Source organism: Hemiscyllium ocellatum, chromosome 38 (genome assembly GCF_020745735.1).
Source record: "Hemiscyllium ocellatum isolate sHemOce1 chromosome 38, sHemOce1.pat.X.cur, whole genome shotgun sequence".
Lineage (NCBI taxonomy): Eukaryota > Metazoa > Chordata > Chondrichthyes > Orectolobiformes > Hemiscylliidae > Hemiscyllium > Hemiscyllium ocellatum.
Genome location: NC_083438.1, coordinates 38,669,945 through 38,694,997, shown reverse-complemented (window position 1 = coordinate 38,694,997; position 25,053 = coordinate 38,669,945). Strand labels below are relative to the sequence as shown.

General features: G+C 53.4%; 1 protein-coding gene across 2 annotated transcripts in view; it reads right to left on the bottom strand.

Annotated features, from left to right (window-relative positions):
- Nucleotides 1-22,463, bottom strand: part of LOC132834028 (basal cell adhesion molecule-like) — a 110,936-nt gene extending 88,473 nt beyond the window's left edge. For both annotated transcript variants that reach the window (XM_060852749.1, XM_060852750.1), the window contains exon 1: nt 22,369-22,463. In XM_060852749.1, coding sequence (XP_060708732.1) covers nt 22,369-22,414 — 46 coding nt within the window. In that variant the 5' untranslated portion in view covers nt 22,415-22,463. The remainder of the gene's footprint in view (nt 1-22,368) is intronic.
- Between the last annotated feature and the right edge of the window lie 2,590 nt (nt 22,464-25,053).

Genomic DNA, 25,053 nt, shown 5'->3' with positions numbered 1-25,053 from the left:
TCATACAGTGACAGACCTGTCCTCACCAGTACTGTACCCCAGTGTTAAACAGCGACAGACCCCGTCCCCACCAGTACTGTGCCCCAGTGTTATACAGTGACAGACCCGTCCCCACCAGTACTGTGCCCCAGTGTTATACAGGGACAGACCTGTCTCCACCAGTACTGTGCCCCAGTGTTATACAGGGACAGACCTGTCTCCACCAGTACTGTGCCCCAGTGTTATACAGGGACAGACCTGTCCCCACCAGTACTGTGCCCCAGTGTTATACAGTGACAGACCCGTCCCCACCAGTACTGTCCCCCAGTGTCATACAGTGACAGACCTGTCCCCACCAGTACTGTAATCCAGTGTTATACAGTGAGTGCTGTCCCTACCAGTACTGTACCGCAGTGTTATACAGTGACAGACCTGTCCCCACCAGTACTGTCCCCCAGTGTCATACAGTGACAGACCTGTCCCCACCAGTACTGTAATCCAGTGTTATACAGTGACAGTGCTGTCCCCACCAGTACTGTCCCCCAGTGTTTCACAGTGACAGACCTGTCCCCACAAGTACTGTACCCCAGTGTTATACAGTGACAGACGTGTCCCCACCAGTACTGTACCCCAGTGTTATACAGTGACAGACCTGTCCCCACCAGTACTGTACCCCAGTGTTATACAGTGACAGACCTGTCCCCACCAGTACTGTCCCCCAGTGTCATACAGTGACAGACCTGTCCCCACCAGTACTGTAATCCAGTGTTATACAGTGAGTGCTGTCCCTACCAGTACTGTACCGCAGTGTTATACAGTGACAGACCTGTCCCCACCAGTACTGTCCCCCAGTGTCATACAGTGACAGACCTGTCCCCACCAGTACTGTAATCCAGTGTTATACAGTGACAGTGCTGTCCCCACCAGTACTGTACCGCAGTGTTATACAGTGACAGACCTGTCCCCACCAGTACTGTCCCCCAGTGTCATACAGTGACAGACCTGTCCCCACCAGTACTGTAATCCAGTGTTATACAGTGACAGTGCTGTCCCCACCAGTACTGTCCCCCAGTGTTTCACAGTGACAGACCTGTCCCCACAAGTACTGTACCCCAGTGTTATACAGTGACAGACGTGTCCCCACCAGTACTGTACCCCAGTGTTATACAGTGACAGACCTGTCCCCACCAGTACTGTACCCCAGTGTTATACAGTGACAGACCTGTCCCCACTTGTAATGTGCCCAAGTGTCATACGGTGACAGACCCATCCCCACCAGTAATGTACCCCAGTGTTATACAGGGAGAGACCTGTCCCCACTAGTACTGTACCCCAGTGTTAAACAGGGACAGACCTGTCCCCACAAGTACTGTACCCCAGTGTTATACAGTGACAGACCTGTCCTCACCAGTACTGTACCCCAGTGTTATACAGTGACAGACCTGTCCCCACCAGTACAGTACCCCAGTGTTATACAGTGACAGACCTGTCCCCACTCGTACTGTACCCCAGTGTTATACAGGGACACACCCGTCCCCACCAGTACTGTACCCCAGTGTTATACAGTGACAGACCTGTCCCCACCAGTACTGTACCCGAGTGTTATACAGTGACAGACTCATCCTAACGAATACTTTACCCCAGTGTTATACAGTGACAGACCTGACCCCACCAGTACTGTATCCGTGTGGTATACAGCGACAGACCTGTTCCCACCAGTTCTGTACCACAGTGTAATACAGCGGCAGACCCATCCACACCAGTACTGTACCCCAGTGTTATACAGGGACAGACCTGTCACCGCCAGTACTGTACCCCAGTGTTATACAGTGACAGACCCGTCCCCATCATTACTGAACCCCAGTGTTATACAGTGACAGACCTGTCCCCACCAGTACTGTACCCAAGTGTTATACAGGGAGAGACCTGTCCCCACCAGTACTGTACCCCAGTGATATACAGGGACAGACTTGTCCCCACCAGTAATGTACCCCAGTGTTATACAGTGACAGACCTGTCCCCACCAGTACAGTACCCCAGTGTTAAACAGGGACAGACCTGTCCCCAGCAGTACTGTGCCCCAGTGTCATACAGAGATAGACCAGTCCCCACCAGTACTTTACCACAATGTTATCCAGTGAAAGACCCATCCCCACTAGTACTGTACCCGAGTGTTATACAGTGACAGACTCATCCTAACGAATACTTTACCCCAGTGTTATACAGTGACAGACCTGACCCCACCAGTACTGTATCCGTGTGGTATACAGCGACAGACCTGTTCCCACCAGTTCTGTACCACAGTGTAATACAGCGGCAGACCCATCCACACCAGTACTGTACCCCAGTGTTATACAGGGACAGACCGATCCCCAGCAGTAATGTACCCCAGTATTATATAGTGACAGACCTGTCCGCACCAGTACTGTACCCCAGTGTTACACAGAGACACACCTGTCCCCACCAGTACTGTACCCCAGTATTATACTTCGACAGACCTATCCCTACGAGTACTGAACCCCAGTGTTATACATTGACAGACCTGTCCCCACCAGTACTGTACCCCTGTGTTATACAGTGACAGACCTGTCCCCACCAATACTGTACCCCAATGCAATACAGGGACAGACCTGTCCCCACCAGTACTGTACGCCAGTGTTATACAGGGACAGACCTGTCCCCACCAGTACTGTGCCCCAGTGTTATACAGGGACAGACCTGTCCTCACCAGTACTGTACCCCAGTGTTATACAGTGACAGACCTGTCCCCACCAGTACTGTACCCCAGTGTTATACAGTGACAGACCTGTCCCCACCAGTACTGTACCCCAGTGCAATACAGTGACAGACCTGTCCCCACCAGTACTGTACCCCAGTGCAATACAGTGACAGACCTGTCCCCACCAGTACTGGACCCCAGTGTTATACAGTGACACACCTGTCCCCACCAGTACTGTACCCCAGTGCAATACAGTGACAGACCTGTCCCCACCAGTACTGTACCCCAGTGTTATACAGGGACAGACCTGTCCCCACCAGTACTGTGCCCCAGTGTTATACAGTGACAGACCAGTCCCCACCAGTACTGTACCCCAGTGTTATACAGGGACAGACCTGTCCCCACCAGGACTGTATCCCAGTTATATACAACGACAGATCTGTCCCCACCGGTACTGTACCCCAGGGTTATACAGTGACACACCTGTCCCCACCAGTACTGTACCCCAGTGTTATACAGGGACAGACCTGTCCCCACCAGTACAGTAGCCCAGGGTTATACAGTGACAGACCTGTCCCCACTAGTCCTGTACCCCAGTGTTATACAGGGACAGATTTGTCCCCACCAGTATTGTACCCCAGTGTTATACAGTGACAGACCTGTCCCCACCAATACTGTACCCCAATGTAATACAGGGACAGACCTGTCCCCACCAGTACTGTACCCCCATGTAATACAGGGACAGACCTGTCCCCACCAGTACTGTACCCCAGTGTTATACAGGGACAGACCTGTCCCCACCAGTACTGTACACCAGTGTTATACAGTGACTGACCTGTCCCCACCAGTACTGTACCCCAGTAATATACAGGGACAGATCTGTCCCCACCAGTACTGTACCCCAGTGATATACAACGACAGACCTGTCCCCACCAGTACTGTACCCCAGTGTTATACAGGGACAGACCTGTCCCCACCCGGACTGTATCCCAGTTATATACAACGACAGACCTGTCCCCACCGTTACTGTACCCCAGTGTTATGCAGTGACAGACCTGTCCCCACCAGTACGGTACCCCAATGTTTTCCAGTAACAGACCTGTCCCCACCAGTACTGTACACCAGTGTTATACAGTGACTGACCTGTCCCCACCAGTACTGTACCCCAGTAATATACAGGGACAGATCTGTCCCCACCAGTACTGTACCCCAGTGTTATACAGGGACAGATCTGTCCCCACCAGTACTGTACCCCAGTGTTATACAGGGACAGACCTGTCCCCACCAGTACTGTACAACAGTGTTATACAGGGACAGATTTGTCCCCACCAGTATTATACCCCAGTGTTATACAGTGACAGGTCTGTCCCCAGCAGTACTGTACCCCAATGTTATACAGGGACAGACCTGTCCCCACAAGTACTGTATCCCAGTGTTATACAGTGACAGACCTGTCCCCACCAATACTTTACCCCGATGTAATACAGGGACAGACCTGTCCCCACCAGTACTGTACCTCAGTGTTATACAGTGACAGACCTGTCCTCACCAGTACTGTATCCCTGTGTTATACAGTGACAGGCCTGTCCCCAGCAGTACTGTACCTCAGTGTTATACAGTGACAGACCAGTCCCCACCAGTAATGTACCCCAGTATTATACAGTGACAGACCTGTCCCCAGCAGTACAGTACCCCAGTGTTATACAGGGACAGACCTGTCCCCAGCAGTACAGTACCCCAGTGTTATACAGGGACAGACCTGTCCCCACAAGTACTGTATCCCAGTGTTATACAGTGACAGACCTGTTCCCACCAGTACTGTACCCCAGTGTTATACAGTGACAGACCTGTTCCCACCAGTACTGTACCCCAGTGTTATACAGTGACAGACCTGTCCCCACCAGTACTGTACCCCAGTGTTATACAGTGACAGACCTGTTCCCACCAGTACTGTACCCCAGTGTTATACAGGGATAGACCCATCCCCACCAGTACTGTACCCCAGTGTTATACAGTGACACACCTGTCCCCACCAGTACTGTACCCCAGTGTTATACAGTGACAGATCTGTCCCCACCGGTACTGTACCCCAGGGTTATACAGTGACACACCTGTCCCCACCAGTACTGTACCCCAGTGTTATACAGGGACAGACCTGTCCCCACCAGTACAGTAGCCCAGGGTTATACAGTGACAGACCTGTCCCCACTAGTCCTGTACCCCAGTGTTATACAGTGACAGACCTGACCCCAGCAGTACTGTACAACAGTGTTATACAGGGACAGATTTGTCCCCACCAGTATTGTACCCCAGTGTTATACAGTGACAGGCCTATCCCCAGCAGTACTGTACCCCAGTGTTATACAGGGACAGACCTGTCCCCACCAGTACTGTACCCCAGTATTATACAGTGACAGACCTGTTCCCACCAGCACTGTCCCCCAGTGTTATACAGTGACAGACCTGTCCCCACCAATACTGTACCGCAATGTAATACAGGGACAGACCTGTCCCCACCAGTACTGTACCCCAATGTAATACAGGGACAGACCTGTCCCCACCAGTACTGTACCCCAGTGTTATACAGGGACAGACCTGTCCCCACCAGTACTGTACCCCAGTGTTATACAGTGACAGACCTGTTCCCACCAATACTGTACCCCAGTGTTATACAGGGACAGACCCTTCCCCACCAGTACTGTACCCCAGTGTTATACAGGGACAGACCTGTCCCCAGCAGTACTGTACGCCAGTGTTATACAGGGACAGACCTGTCCCCAGCAGTACTGTACCCCAGTGTTATACAGGGACAGACCTGTCCCCACAAGTACTGTATCCCAGTGTTATACAGGGACAGATCTGTCCCCACCAGTACTGTACCCCAGTGTTATACAGTGACAGACCTGTCCCCACCAATACTGTACCCCAATGTAATACAGGGACAGACCTGTCCCCACCAGTACTGTACCCCAATGTAATACAGGGACAGACCTGTCCCCACCAGTACTGTACCCCAGTGTTATACAGGGACAGACCTGTCCCCACCAGTACTGTACCCCAGTGTTATACAGTGACAGACCTGTTCCCACCAATACTGTACCCCAGTGTTATACAGGGACAGACCTGCCCCCACCAGTACTGTACCCCAGTGTTATACAGGGACAGACCTGTCCCCAGCAGTACTGTACGCCAGTGTTATACAGGGACAGACCTGTCCCCAGCAGTACTGTACCCCAGTGTTATACAGGGACAGACCTGTCCCCACAAGTACTGTATCCCAGTGTTATACAGGGACAGATCTGTCCCCACCAGTACTGGACCCCAGTGTTATACAGGGACAGACCTGTCCCCAGCAGTACTGTACCCCAGTGTTATACAGGGACAGACCTGTCCCCACAAGCACTGTATCCCAGTGTTATACAGGGACAGATCTGTCCCCACCAGTACTGGACCCCAGTGTTATACAGTGACAGACCTGTCCCCACCAGTACTGTACCCCAGTGTTATACAGGGACAGACCCTTCCCCACCAGTACTGTACCTCAGTGTGATACAGTGACAGTCATGTCCCCACCAGTACTGTACCCTAGTGTTATACAGTGACAGACCTGTCCCCACCAGTACTGTACCCCAGTGTTATACAGTGACAGACCCGTCTCACCAGTACTGTACCCCAGTGTTATACAGTGACAGACCTGTCCCCACCAGTACTGTACCCCAGTGTTATACAGTGACAGACCCGTCCCCATCAGTACTGTACCCCAGTGTTATACAGGGACAGACCTGTCCCCACCAGGACTGTATCCCAGTTATATACGACATGCCTGTCCCCACCGGTACTGTACCCCAGTGTTATACAATGACAGATCTGTTCCCACCAGTACACTACCCCAGTGTTATACAGTAACTCACCTGTCCCCACCAGTACTGTACCCCAGTGTAATACAGTGACACACCTGTCCCCACCAGTACTGTACCCCAGTGCAATACAGTGACAGACCTGTCCCCACCAGTACTGTACCCCAGTGTTATACAGGGAAAGACCTGTCCCCACCAGTACAGTACCCCAGTGTTATACAGTGACAGACCGGTCCCCACCAGTACTGTACCCCAGTGTTATACAGTGACACACCTGTCCCCACCAGTACTGTACCCCAGTGCAATACAGTGACAGACCAGTCCCCACCAGTACTGTACCCCAGTGTTATACAGTGACAGACCTGTCCCCACCAGTATGGTACCCCAATGTTTTCCAGTAACAGACCTGTCCCCACCAGTACTGTACCCCAGTGTTATACAGTGACTGACCTGTCCCCACCAGTACTGTACAACAGTGTTATACAGGGATAGACCCGTCCCCACCAGTACTGTACAACAGTGTTATACTGTGACACACCTGTCCCCACCAGTACTGTACCCCAGTGTTATACAGTGACACACCTGTCCCCACAAGCACTGTACCCATGTTATACAGTGACTGATCTGTTCCCACCAGTACAGTACCCCAGTGTGATACAGTGACAGTCATGTCCCCACCAGTACTGTACCCTAGTGTTATACAGTGACAGACCTGTCCCCACCAGTACTGTACCCCAGTGTTATACAGTGACAGACCCGTCCTCACCAGTACTATACCCCAGTGTTATACAGTGACAGACCTGTCCTCACCAGTACTGTACCCCAGTGTGATACAGTGACAGACCTGTCCCCACCAGTACTGTACCCCAGTGTTATACAGGGACAGACCCGTCCCCACCAGTACTGTACCCCAGTGTTATACAGGGACAGACCTGTCCCCACCAGGACTGTATCCCAGTTATATACGACAGGCCTGTCCCCACCGGTACTGTACCCCAGTGTTATACAATGACAGATCTGTTCCCACCAGTACAGTACCCCAGTGTTATACAGTAACTCACCTGTCCCCACCAGTACAGTACCCCAGTGCAATACAGTGACAGACCTGTCCCCACCAGTACTGTACCCCAGTGTTATACAGGGAAAGACCCGTCCCCACCAGTACAGTACCCCAGTGTTATAGTGACAGACCGGTCCCCACCAGTACTGTACCCCAGTGTTATACAGTGACACACCTGTCCCCACCAGTACTGTACCCCAGTGCAATACAGTGACAGACCTGTCCCCACCAGTACTGTACCCCAGTGTTATACAGTGACAGACCTGTCCCCACCAGTATGGTACCCCAATGTTTTCCAGTAACAGACCTGTCCCCACCAGTACTGTACCCCAGTGTTATACAGTGACTGACCTGTCCCCACCAGTACTGTACAACAGTGTTATACAGGTACAGACCTGTCCCCACCAATACTTTACCCCGATGTAATACAGGGACAGACCTGTCCTCACCAGTACTGTATCCCTGTGTTATACAGTGACAGGCCTGTCCCCAGCAGTACTGTACCTCAGTGTTATACAGTGACAGACCAGTCCCCACCAGTAATGTACCCCAGTATTATACAGTGACAGACCTGTCCCCAGCAGTACAGTACCCCAGTGTTATACAGGGACAGACCTGTCCCCAGCAGTACAGTACCCCAGTGTTATACAGGGACAGACCTGTCCCCACAAGTACTGTATCCCAGTGTTATACAGTGACAGACCTGTTCCCACCAGTACTGTACCCCAGTGTTATACAGTGACAGACCTGTCCCCACCAGTACTGTACCCCAGTGTTATACAGTGACAGACCTGTCCCCACCAGTACTGTACCCCAGTGCAATACAGTGACAGACCTGTCCCCACCAGTACTGTACCCCAGTGCAATACAGTGACAGACCTGTCCCCACCAGTACTGTACCCCAGTGTTATACAGTGACACACCTGTCCCCACCAGTACTGTACCCCAGTGCAATGCAGTGACAGACCTGTCCCCACCAGTACTGTACCCCAGTGTTATACAGGGACAGACCTGTCCCCACCAGTACTGTACCCCAGTGCAATACAGTGACAGACCTGTCCCCACCAGGACTGTATCCCAGTTATATACAACGACAGACCTGTCCCCACCGTTACTGTACCCCAGTGTTATACAGTGACAGACCTGTCCCCACCAGTACGGTACCCCAATGTTTTCCAGTAACAGACCTGTCCCCACCAGTACTGTACCCCAGTGTTATACAGGGACAGACGTGTCCCCACCAGTACTGTACCCCAGTGTTATACAGTGACACACCTGTCCCCACCAGTACTGTACCCCAGTGTTATACAGTGACAGATCTGTCCCCACCGGTACTGTACCCCAGGGTTATACAATGACACACCTGTCCCCACCAGTACTGTACCCCAGTGTTATACATGGATAGACCTGTCCCCACCAGTACTGTACCCCAGTGTTATACAGGGACAGACCTGTCCCCACCAGTACAGTAGCCCAGGGTTATACAGTGACAGACCTGTCCCCACTAGTCCTGTACCCCAGTGTTATACAGTGACAGACCTGACCCCAGCAGTACTGTACAACAGTGTTATACAGGGACAGATTTGTCCCCACCAGTATTGTACCCCAGTGTTATACAGTGACAGGCCTATCCCCAGCAGTACTGTACCCCAGTGTTATACAGGGACAGACCTGTCCCCACCAGTACTGTACCCCAGTATTATACAGTGACAGACCTGTTCCCACCAGCACTGTCCCCCAGTGTTATACAGTGACAGACCTGTTCCCACCAATACTGTACCCCAGTGTTATACAGGGACAGACCCTTCCCCACCAGTACTGTACCCCAGTGTTATACAGGGACAGACCTGTCCCCAGCAGTACTGTACCCCAGTGTTATACAGGGACAGACCTGTCCCCAGCAGTACTGTACCCCAGTGTTATACAGGGACAGACCTGTCCCCACAAGTACTGTATCCCAGTGTTATACAGGGACAGATCTGTCCCCACCAGTACTGGACCCCAGTGTTATACAGGGACAGACCTGTCCCCAGCAGTACTGTACCCCAGTGTTATACAGGGACAGACCTGTCCCCACAAGTACTGTATCCCAGTGTTATACAGGGACAGATCTGTCCCCACCAGTACTGTACGCCAGTGTTATACAGGGACAGACCTGTCCCCAGCAGTACTGTACCCCAGTGTTATACAGGGACAGACCTGTCCCCACAAGTACTGTATCCCAGTGTTATACAGGGACAGATCTGTCCCCACCAGTACTGGACCCCAGTGTTATACAGTGACAGACCTGTCCCCACCAGTACTGTACCCCAGTGTTATACAGGGACAGACCCTTCCCCACCAGTACTGTACCTCAGTGTGATACAGTGACAGTCATGTCCCCACCAGTACTGTACCCTAGTGTTATACAGTGACAGACCTGTCCCCACCAGTACTGTACCCCAGTGCTATACAGTGACAGACCCGTCTCACCAGTACTGTACCCCAGTGTTATACAGTGACAGACCTGTCCCCACCAGTACTGTACCCCAGTGTTATACAGTGACAGACCCGTCCCCATCAGTACTGTACCCCAGTGTTATACAGGGACAGACCTGTCCCCACCAGGACTGTATCCCAGTTATATACGACATGCCTGTCCCCACCGGTACTGTACCCCAGTGTTATACAATGACAGATCTGTTCCCACCAGTACAGTACCCCAGTGTTATACAGTAACTCACCTGTCCCCACCAGTACTGTACCCCAGTGTAATACAGTGACACACCTGTCCCCACCAGTACTGTACCCCAGTGCAATACAGTGACAGACCTGTCCCAACCAGTACTGTACCCCAGTGTTATACAGGGAAAGACCTGTCCCCACCAGTACAGTACCCCAGTGTTATACAGTGACAGACCGGTCCCCACCAGTACTGTACCCCAGTGTTATACAGTGACACACCTGTCCCCACCAGTACTGTACCCCAGTGCAATACAGTGACAGACCAGTCCCCACCAGTACTGTACCCCAGTGTTATACAGTGACAGACCTGTCCCCACCAGTATGGTACCCCAATGTTTTCCAGTAACAGACCTGTCCCCACCAGTACTGTACCCCAGTGTTATACAGTGACTGACCTGTCCCCACCAGTACTGTACAACAGTGTTATACAGGGATAGACCCGTCCCCACCAGTACTGTACAACAGTGTTATACTGTGACACACCTGTCCCCACCAGTACTGTACCCCAGTGTTATACAGTGACACACCTGTCCCCACCAGTACTGTACCCCAGTGTTATACAGTGACACACCTGTCCCCACAAGCACTGTACCCATGTTATACAGTGACTGATCTGTTCCCACCAGTACAGTACCCCAGTGTGATACAGTGACAGTCATGTCCCCACCAGTACTGTACCCTAGTGTTATACAGTGACAGACCTGTCCCCACCAGTACTGTACCCCAGTGTTATACAGTGACAGACCCGTCCTCACCAGTACTATACCCCAGTGTTATACAGTGACAGACCTGTCCTCACCAGTACTGTACCCCAGTGTGATACAGTGACAGACCTGTCCCCACCAGTACTGTACCCCAGTGATATACAACGACAGACCTGTCCCCACCAGTACTGTACCCCAGTGTTATACAGTGACAGACCCGTCCCCACCAGTACTGTACCCCAGTGTTATACAGGGACAGACCTGTCCCCACCGGTACTGTACCCCAGTGTTATACAATGACAGATCTGTTCCCACCAGTACAGTACCCCAGTGTTATACAGTAACTCACCTGTCCCCACCAGTACAGTACCCCAGTGCAATACAGTGACAGACCTGTCCCCACCAGTACTGTACCCCAGTGTTATACAGGGAAAGACCCGTCCCCACCAGTACAGTACCCCAGTGTTATACAGTGACAGACCGGTCCCCACCAGTACTGTACCCCAGTGTTATACAGTGACACACCTGTCCCCACCAGTACTGTACCCCAGTGCAATACAGTGACAGACCTGTCCCCACCAGTACTGTACCCCAGTGTTATACAGTGACACACCTGTCCCCACAAGCACTGTACCCATGTTATACAGTGACTGATCTGTTCCCACCAGTACAGTACCCCAGTGTGATACAGTGACAGTCATGTCCCCACCAGTACTGTACCCTAGTGTTATACAGTGACAGACCTGTCCCCACCAGTACTGTACCCCAGTGTTATACAGTGACAGACCCGTCCTCACCAGTACTATACCCCAGTGTTATACAGTGACAGACCCGTCCTCACCAGTACTATACCCCAGTGTGATACAGTGACAGACCTGTCCCCACCAGTACTGTACCCCAGTGTTATACAGGGACAGACCCGTCCCCACCAGTACTGTACCCCAGTGTTATACAGGGACAGACCTGTCCCCACCAGGACTGTATCCCAGTTATATACGACAGGCCTGTCCCCACCGGTACTGTACCCCAGTGTTATACAATGACAGATCTGTTCCCACCAGTACAGTACCCCAGTGTTATACAGTAACTCACCTGTCCCCACCAGTACAGTACCCCAGTGCAATACAGTGACAGACCTGTCCCCACCAGTACTGTACCCCAGTGTTATACAGGGAAAGACCCGTCCCCACCAGTACAGTACCCCAGTGTTATAGTGACAGACCGGTCCCCACCAGTACTGTACCCCAGTGTTATACAGTGACACACCTGTCCCCACCAGTACTGTACCCCAGTGCAATACAGTGACAGACCTGTCCCCACCAGTACTGTACCCCAGTGTTATACAGTGACAGACCTGTCCCCACCAGTATGGTACCCCAATGTTTTCCAGTAACAGACCTGTCCCCACCAGTACTGTACCCCAGTGTTATACAGTGACTGACCTGTCCCCACCAGTACTGTACAACAGTGTTATACAGGTACAGACCTGTCCCCACCAATACTTTACCCCGATGTAATACAGGGACAGACCTGTCCTCACCAGTACTGTATCCCTGTGTTATACAGTGACAGGCCTGTCCCCAGCAGTACTGTACCTCAGTGTTATACAGTGACAGACCAGTCCCCACCAGTAATGTACCCCAGTATTATACAGTGACAGACCTGTCCCCAGCAGTACAGTACCCCAGTGTTATACAGGGACAGACCTGTCCCCAGCAGTACAGTACCCCAGTGTTATACAGGGACAGACCTGTCCCCACAAGTACTGTATCCCAGTGTTATACAGTGACAGACCTGTTCCCACCAGTACTGTACCCCAGTGTTATACAGTGACAGACCTGTCCCCACCAGTACTGTACCCCAGTGTTATACAGTGACAGACCTGTCCCCACCAGTACTGTACCCCAGTGCAATACAGTGACAGACCTGTCCCCACCAGTACTGTACCCCAGTGCAATACAGTGACAGACCTGTCCCCACCAGTACTGGACCCCAGTGTTATACAGTAACACACCAGTCCCCACCAGTACTGTACCCCAGTGTTATACAGTGACACACCTGTCCCCACCAGTACTGTACCCCAGTGCAATGCAGTGACAGACCTGTCCCCACCAGTACTGTACCCCAGTGTTATACAGGGACAGACCTGTCCCCACCAGTACTGTACCCCAGTGCAATACAGTGACAGACCTGTCCCCACCAGGACTGTATCCCAGTTATATACAACGACAGACCTGTCCCCACCGTTACTGTACCCCAGTGTTATACAGTGACAGACCTGTCCCCACCAGTACGGTACCCCAATGTTTTCCAGTAACAGACCTGTCCCCACCAGTACTGTACCCAGTGTTATACAGGGACAGACGTGTCCCCACCAGTACTGTACCCCAGTGTTATACAGTGACACACCTGTCCCCACCAGTACTGTACCCCAGTGTTATACAGTGACAGATCTGTCCCCACCGGTACTGTACCCCAGGGTTATACAATGACACACCTGTCCCCACCAGTACTGTACCCCAGTGTTATACATGGATAGACCTGTCCCCACCAGTACTGTACCCCAGTGTTATACAGGGACAGACCTGTCCCCACCAGTACAGTAGCCCAGGGTTATACAGTGACAGACCTGTCCCCACTAGTCCTGTACCCCAGTGTTATACAGTGACAGACCTGACCCCAGCAGTACTGTACAACAGTGTTATACAGGGACAGATTTGTCCCCACCAGTATTGTACCCCAGTGTTATACAGTGACAGGCCTATCCCCAGCAGTACTGTACCCCAGTGTTATACAGGGACAGACCTGTCCCCACCAGTACTGTACCCCAGTATTATACAGTGACAGACCTGTTCCCACCAGCACTGTCCCCCAGTGTTATACAGTGACAGACCTGTTCCCACCAATACTGTACCCCAGTGTTATACAGGGACAGACCCTTCCCCACCAGTACTGTACCCCAGTGTTATACAGGGACTGCCCTGTCCCCATCAGTACTGTACCCCAGATTTATACAGGGAAAGACCTGTCCCCAGCAGTACTGTACCCCAGTGTTATACAGGGACAGACCTGTCCCCACAAGTACTGTATCCCAGTGTTATACAGGGACAGATCTGTCCCCACCAGTACTGGACCCCAGTGTTATACAGGGACAGACCTGTCCCCAGCAGTACTGTACCCCAGTGTTATACAGGGACAGACCTGTCCCCACAAGTACTGTATCCCAGTGTTATACAGGGACAGATCTGTCCCCACCAGTACTGTACGCCAGTGTTATACAGGGACAGACCTGTCCCCAGCAGTACTGTACCCCAGTGTTATACAGGGACAGACCTGTCCCCACAAGTACTGTATCCCAGTGTTATACAGGGACAGACCTGTCCCCACCGGTACTGTACCCCAGTGTTATACAATGACAGATCTGTTCCCACCAGTACAGTACCCCAGTGTTATACAGTAACTCACCTGTCCCCACCAGTACTGTACCCCAGTGTAATACAGTGACACACCTGTCCCCACCAGTACTGTACCCCAGTGCAATACAGTGACAGACCTGTCCCAACCAGTACTGTACCCCAGTGTTATACAGGGAAAGACCTGTCCCCACCAGTACAGTACCCCAGTGTTATACAGTGACAGACCGGTCCCCACCAGTACTGTACCCCAGTGTTATACAGTGACACACCTGTCCCCACCAGTACTGTACCCCAGTGCAATACAGTGACAGACCAGTCCCCACCAGTACTGTACCCCAGTGTTATACAGTGACAGACCTGTCCCCACCAGTATGGTACCCCAATGTTTTCCAGTAACAGACCTGTCCCCACCAGTACTGTACCCAGTGTTATACAGTGACTGACCTGTCCCCACCAGTACTGTACAACAGTGTTATACAGGGATAGACCCGTCCCCACCAGTACTGTACAACAGTGTTATACTGTGACACACCTGTCCCCACCAGTACTGTACCCCAGTGTTATACAGTGACACACCTGTCCCCACCAGTACTGTACCCCAGTGTTATACAGTGACACACCTGTCCCCACAAGCACTGTACCCATGTTATACAGTGACTGATCTGTTCCCACCAGTACAGTACCCCAGTGTGATACAGTGACAGTCATGTCCCCACCAGTACTGTACCCTAGTGTTATACAGTGACAGACCTGTCCCCACCAGTACTGTACCCCAGTGTTATACAGTGACAGACCCGTCCTCACCAGTACTATACCCCAGTGTTATACAGTGACAGACCTGTCCTCACCAGTACTGTACCCCAGTGTGATACAGTGACAGACCTGTCCCCACCAGTACTGTACCCCAGTGATATACAACGACAGACCTGTCCCCACCAGTACTGTACCCCAGTGTTATACAGTGACAGACCCGTCCCCACCAGTACTGTACCCCAGTGTTATACAGGGACAGACCTGTCCCCACCGGTACTGTACCCCAGTGTTATACAATGACAGATCTGTTCCCACCAGTACAGTACCCCAGTGTTATACAGTAACTCACCTGTCCCCACCAGTACAGTACCCCAGTGCAATACAGTGACAGACCTGTCCCCACCAGTACTGTACCCCAGTGTTATACAGGGAAAGACCCGTCCCCACCAGTACAGTACCCCAGTGTTATACAGTGACAGACCGGTCCCCACCAGTACTGTACCCCAGTGTTATACAGTGACACACCTGTCCCCACCAGTACTGTACCCCAGTGCAATACAGTGACAGACCTGTCCCCACCAGTACTGTACCCCAGTGTTATACAGTGACAGACCTGTCCCCACCAGTATGGTACCCCAATGTTTTCCAGTAACAGACCTGTCCCCACCAGTACTGTACCCCAGTGTTATACAGTGACTGACCTGTCCCCACCAGTACTGTACAACAGTGTTATACAGGTACAGACCCGTCCCCACCAGTACTGTACAACAGTGTTATACAGTGACACACCTGTCCCCACCAGTACTGTACCCCAGTATTATACAGTGACACACCTATCCCCACCAGTACTGTACCCCAGTGTTATACAGGGACAGACTTGTCCCCACCAGTGGTGTACCCCAGTGTGATACAGTGACAGTCATGTCCCCACCAGTACTGTACCCCAGTGTTATACAGTGACACACCTGTCCCCACCAGTACTGTACCCCAGTATTATACAGTGACACACCTGTCCCCACCAGTACTGTACCCCAGTGTTATACAGGGACAGACCCGTCCCCACCAGTACTGTACCTCAGTGTGATACAGTGACAGTCATGTCCCCACCAGTACTGTACCCTAGTGTTATACAGTGACAGACCTGTCCCCACCAGTACTGTACCCCAGTGTTATACAGTGACAGACCCGTCCTCACCAGTACTGTACCCCAGTGTTATACAGTGACAGACCTGTCCTCACCAGTACTGTACCCCAGTGTGATACAATGACAGACCTGTCCCCCCCAGTACTGTACTCCAGTATTATACAGTGACAGACCTGTCCCCACCAGTACTGTACCCCAGTGATATACAACGACAGACCTGTCCCCACCAGTACTGTACCCCAGTGTTATACAGGGACAGACCTGTCCCCACCAGGACTGTATCCCAGTTATATACAACAGGCCTGTCCCCACCGGTACTGTACCCCAGTGTTATACAATGACAGATCTGTTCCCACCAGTACAGTACCCCAGTGTTATACAGTAACTCACCTGTCCCCACCAGTACTGTACAACAGTGTTATACAGGGAAAGACCCGTCCCCACCAGTACAGTACCCCAGTGTTATACAGTGACAGACCTGTCCCCACCAGTACTGTACCCCAGTGTTATACAGTGACACACCTGTCCCCACCAGTACTGTACCCCAGTGCAATACAGTGACAGACCAGTCCCCACCAGTACTGTACCCCAGTGTTACACAGTGACAGACCAGTCCCCACCAGTACTGTACCCCAGTGTTATAGAGTGACAGACCTGTCCCCACCAGTATGGTACCCCAATGTTTTCCAGTAACAGACCTGTCCCCATCAGTACTGTACCCCAGTGTTATACAGTGACACACCTGTCCCCACCAGTACAGTACCCCAGTGTTATACAGTGACAGATCTGTCCCCACCAGTACAGTACCCCAGTGTTATACAGTGACAGATCTGTCCCCACCAGTACAGTACCCCAGTGTTATACAGTGACACACCTGTCCCCACCAGTACTGTACCCCAGTATTATACAGTGACAGACCTGCCCCCACCAGTACTGTACAACAGTGTTATACAGGGACAGATCGGTCCCCACTAGTACTGTACCCCAGTGTTATACAGTGACTCACCTGTCCCCACCAGTACTGTACAACAGTGTTATACAGGGACAGACACGTTCCCACCAGTACTGTACAACAGTGTTATACAGTGACACACCTGTCCCCACCAGTACTGTACCCCAGTGTTATCCAGTCACGGACCTGTCACCATCTGTACAGTACCCCAGTGTTATACAGTGACACACCTGTCCCCACCAGTACTGTACCCCAGTATTATACAGTGACTCACCTATCCCCACCAGTACTGTACCCCAGTGTTATACAGTGACAGACCTGCCCCCACCAGTACTGTACAACAGTGTTATACAGGGACAGATTGGTCCCCACTAGTACTGTACCCCAGTGTTATACAGGGACAGACCTGTCCCTACCAGTACTGTACACCAGTGTTATACAGTGACAGACCCGTCCCCACCAGTACTGTACCCCAGTGTTATCCAGTGACGGACCTGTCACCATCTGTACGGTACCCCAGTGTTATACAGTGACAGACCTTTCCTCTCTCAGAATGTTCACCTCCAAGTGCACATTCCAATCATACCACTCTTTAACTTTCCCACAATTTGACGGAACACAGTGAGAAGTTCCACCTTCTCCTCATCCCAGTGTTCCTAATGCCAGTTGGCTGGGTTTAGGTGTCCATCACTTGCCCGTCCACCTCGGTGTCGTTGCCTTGGAGACCAAGGCTGACCGTGAGTTCGAGAAGAATTTGACACGGCCCTGCTCTCTCGCTGCTGCTGCTGTGACCGGTGTGAAATATGTCCAGCGGAGAGTGTCTGGAGGTAACAGCAGGCTTCAGGCTGAACTAGGCCCAAGACCCACCTCTGCCTGACCCATCGCAGTGTAGGTCCTCGCGAGTCCACTCCAAAACTTTGGCTCGTTTCACATGTATCCTGAAGCGTGGAAGTTGAAAATAGAAACTCCCAGGGAATGTTTTGATGGAATTACTCTCTTGGGAATGTAACTAAGAAGCAGCAGACTAAGGGCATGACTAAAGGCCACAACAATGCCTAACTAACATCAGGACTCAAACCCCGTGGGCATGCTGCAGGACAAAATCGAATATTATGTTTTTAAAAATACCGTTCTGAAGTGCAGCCTAAAAATAATTGGACGTTGGACATAAAAATGATGCTTAAAACAGCTGCCCCTCTAAATAACACAGGCCCTGAGAAACAAATGGCCGCGGACTATCTGTGCTCAGTAATGATGACCACAGATTGTCAAGACGTGCACGGGAGAAAATGGTGCGCAAGTTCACTCCCTCTTAGTTATTCACTCACATTCGTCGGCACGAGGATTTGAGTGCTTTTCCGACTCTATTAACTCCTACCCAGTTATCTGAGTAACGGTTGGCTCCCCTGATCACACTCTAGGAACCTGTGGGATCAAAGCCTGCTGCAGAGTCAGTGCTGAGGGAGTGGGCACTGTCGGAGGGTCAGTGCTGAGGGAGTGGGCACTGTCGGCGGGGTCAGTGCTGAGGGAGTGGGCACTGTCGGAGGGTCAGTGCTGAGGGAGCGGGCACTGTCGGCGGGGTCAGTGCTGAGGGAGTGGGCACTGTTGGAGGGTCAGTGCTGAGGGAGTGGGCACTGTCGGAGGGTCAGTGCTGAGGGAGCGGGCACTGTCGGAGGGTCAGTGCTGAGGGAGCGGGCACTGTCGGAGGGTCAGTGCTGAGGGAGTGCTGCACTGTCGGAGGGTCAGTGCTGAGGGAGTTTTGCACTGTCGGAGGGTCAGTGCTGAGGGAGTGGGCACTGTCGGCGGGGTCAGTGCTGAGGGAGTGGGCACTGTCGGCAGGGTCAGTGCTGAGGGAGTGGGCACTGTCGGAGGGTCAGTGCTGAGGGAGTGGGCACTGTCGGAGGGTCAGTGCTGAGGGAGTGGGCGGTTAGGTATGTGTTTCTTCCCATTGTGTAACCTATCCACTGGAAGCACTGAATCCCATTAAAGTCCTCCATTGTCTGGGTGATGCCGTGGGTGTGAATGGTAGCCACATAAATTCACAACCTTTTTTCTCTCTCTCTCTCTCGCTCTTTCTCTCTCCCGTTCCTGAGTGTACTGACTGGCTGTGCAATCTTCCCCCCCTGCAGAGGTGACATATTGACTGACCCCCCCCCCGAACCATAACTTGCCCGTCCCCACGGAATCTTCACGCTCTGAGACCCCCAGTGTAAACCAGGACCCCCCCCCGGCTCACGGTGTGGGTCATGTTCGGGCTGGGCGCGCTCAATGGCAGTGTGTGTTTGGCAGGAGCTGGCCCTTTAAGGGTTCCCGAACCCGTCTGCACATGAACGCGGGGGGGGGGGGGGGGGGGGTTGGGGGTGGGTTGGTGGGTGCCTCATTCCCAACTCCCATCCACGGAACATAGCATCCATTACCCCAGCACTGTCCTCGTTTTCCCCACCGGGAAGGCGGGGAGGGGGCACCGTGAAGAGTTGTCACAGGGTCTGGAGTCACGTGGAAGGCCCCAGACCTGGTCCAGATCTCGTTCCCTGAAGGACGTTTTGTGAACCAGATGGGGGTCTGGACTCGCGGTCTCCGGATTGTAACCGAGTTCACATTTCACCGGTTGGACCGAGGGGTCCCCAGGGCGTTGCCCGGGTCTGGATAACCAGCACGGTGACCATACCCTGACCCATCGCCTGCTCAGCAGATGAGTTTTCCCCGGGGGAACCAATTGTGAGGACGCATCATCACAGCAGCTGACAAACTTACAATCCCCTCCCCCTCACTGCCCCCACTAGCCCAGGGCCCCCTCACTGCCCCCACTAGCCCAGGGTCCCCTCACTGCCCCCACTAGCCCAGGGCCCCCTCACTGCCCCCACTAGCCCAGGGCCCCCTCACTGCCCCCACTAGCCCAGGGCCCCCTCACTGCCCCCACTAGCCCAGGGTCCCCTCACTGCCCCCACTAGCCCAGGGCCCCCTCACTGCCCCCACTAGCCCAGGGCCCCCTCACTGCCCCCACTAGCCCAGGGCCCCCTCACTGCCCCCACTAGCCCAGGGTCCCCTCACTGCCCCCACTAGCCCAGGGCCCCCTCACTGCCCCCACTAGCCCAGTGTCCCTCACTGCCCCCACTAGCCCAGGGGCCCCCTCACTGCCCCCACTAGCCCAGGAGTTCCAGCTCGCTGGTTCGGTAATGTGACCACTCCACTGCGTTCCCTTGCCCAGCTGCAGCCAGTCTCCATTTCCCTCCCCCCACCCCCGTCAGCGATTCTCTCCCCCACCCACCCCCCCCCGCTCTCTGAGAGATCTCCAACCAGCCCGGGTGTCCTATCTCTCAGTGTTGAGAGCTTCAGGAGGGAAGGGTGGGGTGAGAGGAACAGGCGCGGGAATCTTATCCTAGAGAATGCTTGGAATTCCACTCAAGCCTGAGCTGCCCTGAACACTTGCCGGTGCCCGGTCTGGGAGAGATAACAGAGGGATTGATCCGACAGCCAGGGCACCCACCCTCAGAGCTGTGGGCCTCAGCTGTGCACCCGTTACCCCAGGCCCACCCAGACACACACACACACACACAGACACTGTCTCTCTCTCTCTCTCTCTCACACACACACACACACACACACACACAGACAGACACACACGCTCACATACACAGACACACACTCACACAAAGACACACAGACACGAATACACACACACTGTCTCACACACGCGCACACATGCACACACACATGCAAACTCTCTCTCACACACACATACAAACTTTCTCTCATACACACACACACACACACACATACATACACATACACAAACTCTCTCACACACACACAAACTCACACACGCATACTCACAACAGAAATCTGAACTCATTCAGTGATAAACGTGAGCTGCATTGGCACCTGGGAGTGCTTTTACTCACAGCATCCGAGTGGATGAGGGAGGGGAGAATGTATACTCACTGCATAATGTGGAGAGGAGAGAGAGAGAGAGAGACAGAGAGAGAGAAAGAGAGAGAGGGAGAGAGAAGGGGAATTGGAGGAGGAGAGGGATGGAGATGGACAGTGTTGTTGAGTGAACTGGAATGAGTGAGGTGGGGAGTGGGTAGAGAGAGAGAGAGACATGGAGAAGGGGGTGAGATGGGGAGGGGAGAGAGATGGGGGGGGGGAGAGAGAGATGGGGGGGGAGAGAGAGATGGGGGGGGAGAGAGAGATGGGGGGGGGGAGAGAGAGATGGGGGGGGGAGAGAGAGAGATGGGGGGGGAGAGAGAGATGGGGGGGGGAGAGAGAGATGGGGGGGGGAGAGAGAGATGGGGGGGGGGGAGAGAGAGATGGGGGGGGGGGAGGAGTGGACAGTGATAGAGCTGGAGCATGACAATTTCTCTCTCGCAGTCTCTGTCCCCCTCTCTCTCTGTCTCCCGGTCCCCCTCAGTCTCTCTCTCTATCTCTGAATCTCTCAGTATCTCTCTCCCTCAATCTCTCTATCCCAATCCCCCTCTCCTCCCTCAGCCTCCCTCTCTCTCAGTATCTCTCTCACCCACAGACTCCCTCTCTCTCCCTCTCTCTCTTTCACTTTCGCAATCTCCCTCCGTCTCTCAATCTCGCTGTGTCCAGCCCTTGCAGGGTCTGGCCGGGAGGTGGGTTGAGTGTGTGAGTGTGTGTGAGAGAGAGAGAGAGAGAGCTGGGCACTCCCTATGTTCTGCGGAACACCGCGCACAGAGAGAGACAGAGTGAGTGAGTGACCCGACCCTCCCCTTCCAACTGAGCACCGCTCTCCCACAAATAAAACAAAGGAAGCCGACATAAACCCCAGCCCACAGGGGGCTAGGAAAACCAACCCCAGTAAGCTCTTGAGAAAAGTGCAGGGAGGTCCCACTTGGTGAGAAAATAAATCGTGCCCCCCACCCCTCCCTGTCCCGGAGCACCTGCTGCTGCTGGGGAACTTCCCGATGGTTTGGTTTCTTGGGGGAGGGAATGATATTCCCACTTCTCCCTCTTTTTCCCAAAAGGGGAAATAAAAACTCTTTTCCTTTTCTGAAAGGACGGATGTGAAAAAGAAAAGAAGGCGTCGTTCCTTTTACCTGGAATCGCGATAACCAACAGGAAAACTCCACTCAGGCAATACATTTTCTCTCTCTCTGACTCGGAACGTGTCCCTGCAGCTGTGGCTGGTCGCTGATGTACACAGAGACTGCCTCAGTCTTGCCTGAGCTCTTAGTATGGAGTCCCGCCCCTTGGGATTAGAGAGAGAGAGAGAGACACACACACACAGGGAGGTGAGAGCTCTAGTCCCACACCACATCCTCGCCCTGCCTCCCATCTCTGATGGGCTGCCCCCCTCCCTCTCACCCCCATCCCCCCCCCCGAGGTATTTAGTTGGAGCTTACAGAGAGACCTGGGGAAGAGGGAAGGAGGGAACTGGGAGCCCAGGGCACAGGGGGGAAGGGATGACCCTGAGAGAGGCAGAGTGTGTGTGTGTGTGTGAGAGAGAGAGAGAGAGAGAGAGAGGGAGGGGGACAGACTGAGAGAGAGGGGTGGACAGACTGAGAGCGACAGAGACAGGGAGGGGGGTGACAGACTGAGTGAGAGGGGTGGAGAGCGAGAGGGGGGACAGCCTGAGAGTGAGAGAGAGAGGGGGGGGGGGAGAACAGACTGAGAGAGAGGGGGAACAGACTGTGAGAGAGAGAGAGAGAGAGAGAGGGGAGGACAGACTGAGAGAGAGAGAGGACAGACTGAGAGACAGAGAGAGGGGGGGCAGACTGAGAGAGACAGAGAGAGAGGGGGGGCAGACAGAGAGAGAGAGACGAGAGGGGGGGACAGACTGGGGGGTAGAGAGAGGGGGGACAGACTGGGGGGGTAGAGAGAGGGGGGGCAGACTGAGAGAGACAGAGAGAGAGGGGGGGCAGACAGAGAGAGAGAGACGAGAGGGGGGGACAGACTGGGGGGTAGAGAGAGGGGGGACAGACTGGGGGGGTAGAGAGAGGGGGGACAGACTGAGAGAGAGAGAGAAAGGGAAACAGACAGAGAGAGGGAGAGAGAGAGAGAGACTGCAAGAGAGAGAGAAACAGACTGAGTGAGAGAGAGGGAGGGAGGGAGGGAGACTGAGAGGGGGGAGACAGACTGAGTGAGAGAGAGGGAGACTGAGAGGAAAACAGAGATTGGGAAAGAGAGCAAAAGTGTGAGAGAGAGAGGAAGAGGAAGACAGAGAGACTGAGTGAGAGAGAGAGAGAGAGGGAGGGAGGGATAGTGAGAGAGAGAGGGGAGAGACAGAGACTGAGAGCGGGGAGTGTGAGAGAGTGAAAGAGAGGGAGACAGAGAGACTGAGAGAGCAAGAGGGAGACTGAGAAAGGGAGAGTGTGTGTGAGTGTGAGAGAGAGAGAGGAAGAATGAGAGTGAGAGAGAGAGAGAAAGGGAGAGTAAGAGAGGGAGAGGGACTGAGAGAGAAAGAGAGGCCGGTAGAGTGAAAGAGAAATGGAATGAGAGGACTGAGAGAGGGAGAGAGAGAGAGAGACAGGGAGAGAGTTACTGAGAGAGTGAGAGAGAGAGAAACAGAAACTGAGAGAGGTGAGGGGGAATTTCCTCAGCCGGAGGGTGGGGGGAATCTGTGGGACTCGTTGCTGCAGGGGCCCGTGGGGGACACATCACTGAGTGCGGTTAAGGCAGAGAGCGAGGGAGGTTTTCGGTGAGCGATGGTGAGGAATAGAAGCAGGAGGATGTTAACCATGCCTGAATGGCCAGGCAGACTCGATGGGCTGAATGGCCTGATGGTGGAGTCATGGACTCATAGAGTCTACAGTACGGAAACAGACCCTTCAGCCCAACAAGTCCATGCTTTCTCAATTAATCTAGTCCCTGCGTTGGGTCCTTACCCATCCCATCCATCTCCCTGTCTAAATGCTTCTCAAATTGTACCACCCACCCCCACTAGCTCTGACAGACACTCCCCACCCTCTGTGTGAAAGGGTTCAGGCCTCTGGGCCCGCTCCCCTTAAACCCACCCCCTGCCGTGGGGAAAGGTTTATTTACGCCTCTCATGATTGGATGATCTCGGTCAGTTCTCCTCCAATAGCACATGGTCTCACGGCTCCCATCCCATTGAAAGCCAGAACGATGGGCTGAATGGCCTAATTCCGCTCCTTTGCCGTAACGGTCTCACGGACCTTTCCCTGAGCCAACCACGAGCCAATAGGCATTCGCCACCCCTCAGCCTCTCGAACCGAGTGGCAGGATCATGGCTGGGTGTGGAGGACGAGGCCCCTCAGCCCTGCAGTCCTGTGCCATCTCTCTCTCTCTCTCTCCACCTGCAGGTCAATCCGGTCAGCTCCCACCTCCCCACAGCCCCTAAACTCCCACCGACTGCACCCCTCCTTCACCCTTTGGGGGATGGGGGGTGGGGTGGGATGGGGAAGGGTTTGGGGGGGGGGGAGAGGGGGACACCCAAGCAGGATTCCCTCCAAACTTCCCATAGTGCCCAGGGATGTGCAGGTTAGGGTGGATTGGCCATGGGAAATTGTCCCATAGTGCCCAGGGATGTGCAGGTTAGGGTGGATTGGCCATGGGAAATTGTCCCATAGTGTCCAGGGATGTGCAGGTTCGGGTGGGTTGGATGGTCTTCAGAGGGTCAGTGCAGACTTGATGGGCTGAATGATCGCTTCCTGTTCTGTTAGTTTTCTATGTTTTACTTGCATTTGTTCATCGCTGGCTGGGTCCAGTATTTATCACCCCATCCCTAGTTGCCCCCCTTGAGAAGGTGGGGGCGAGCTGCC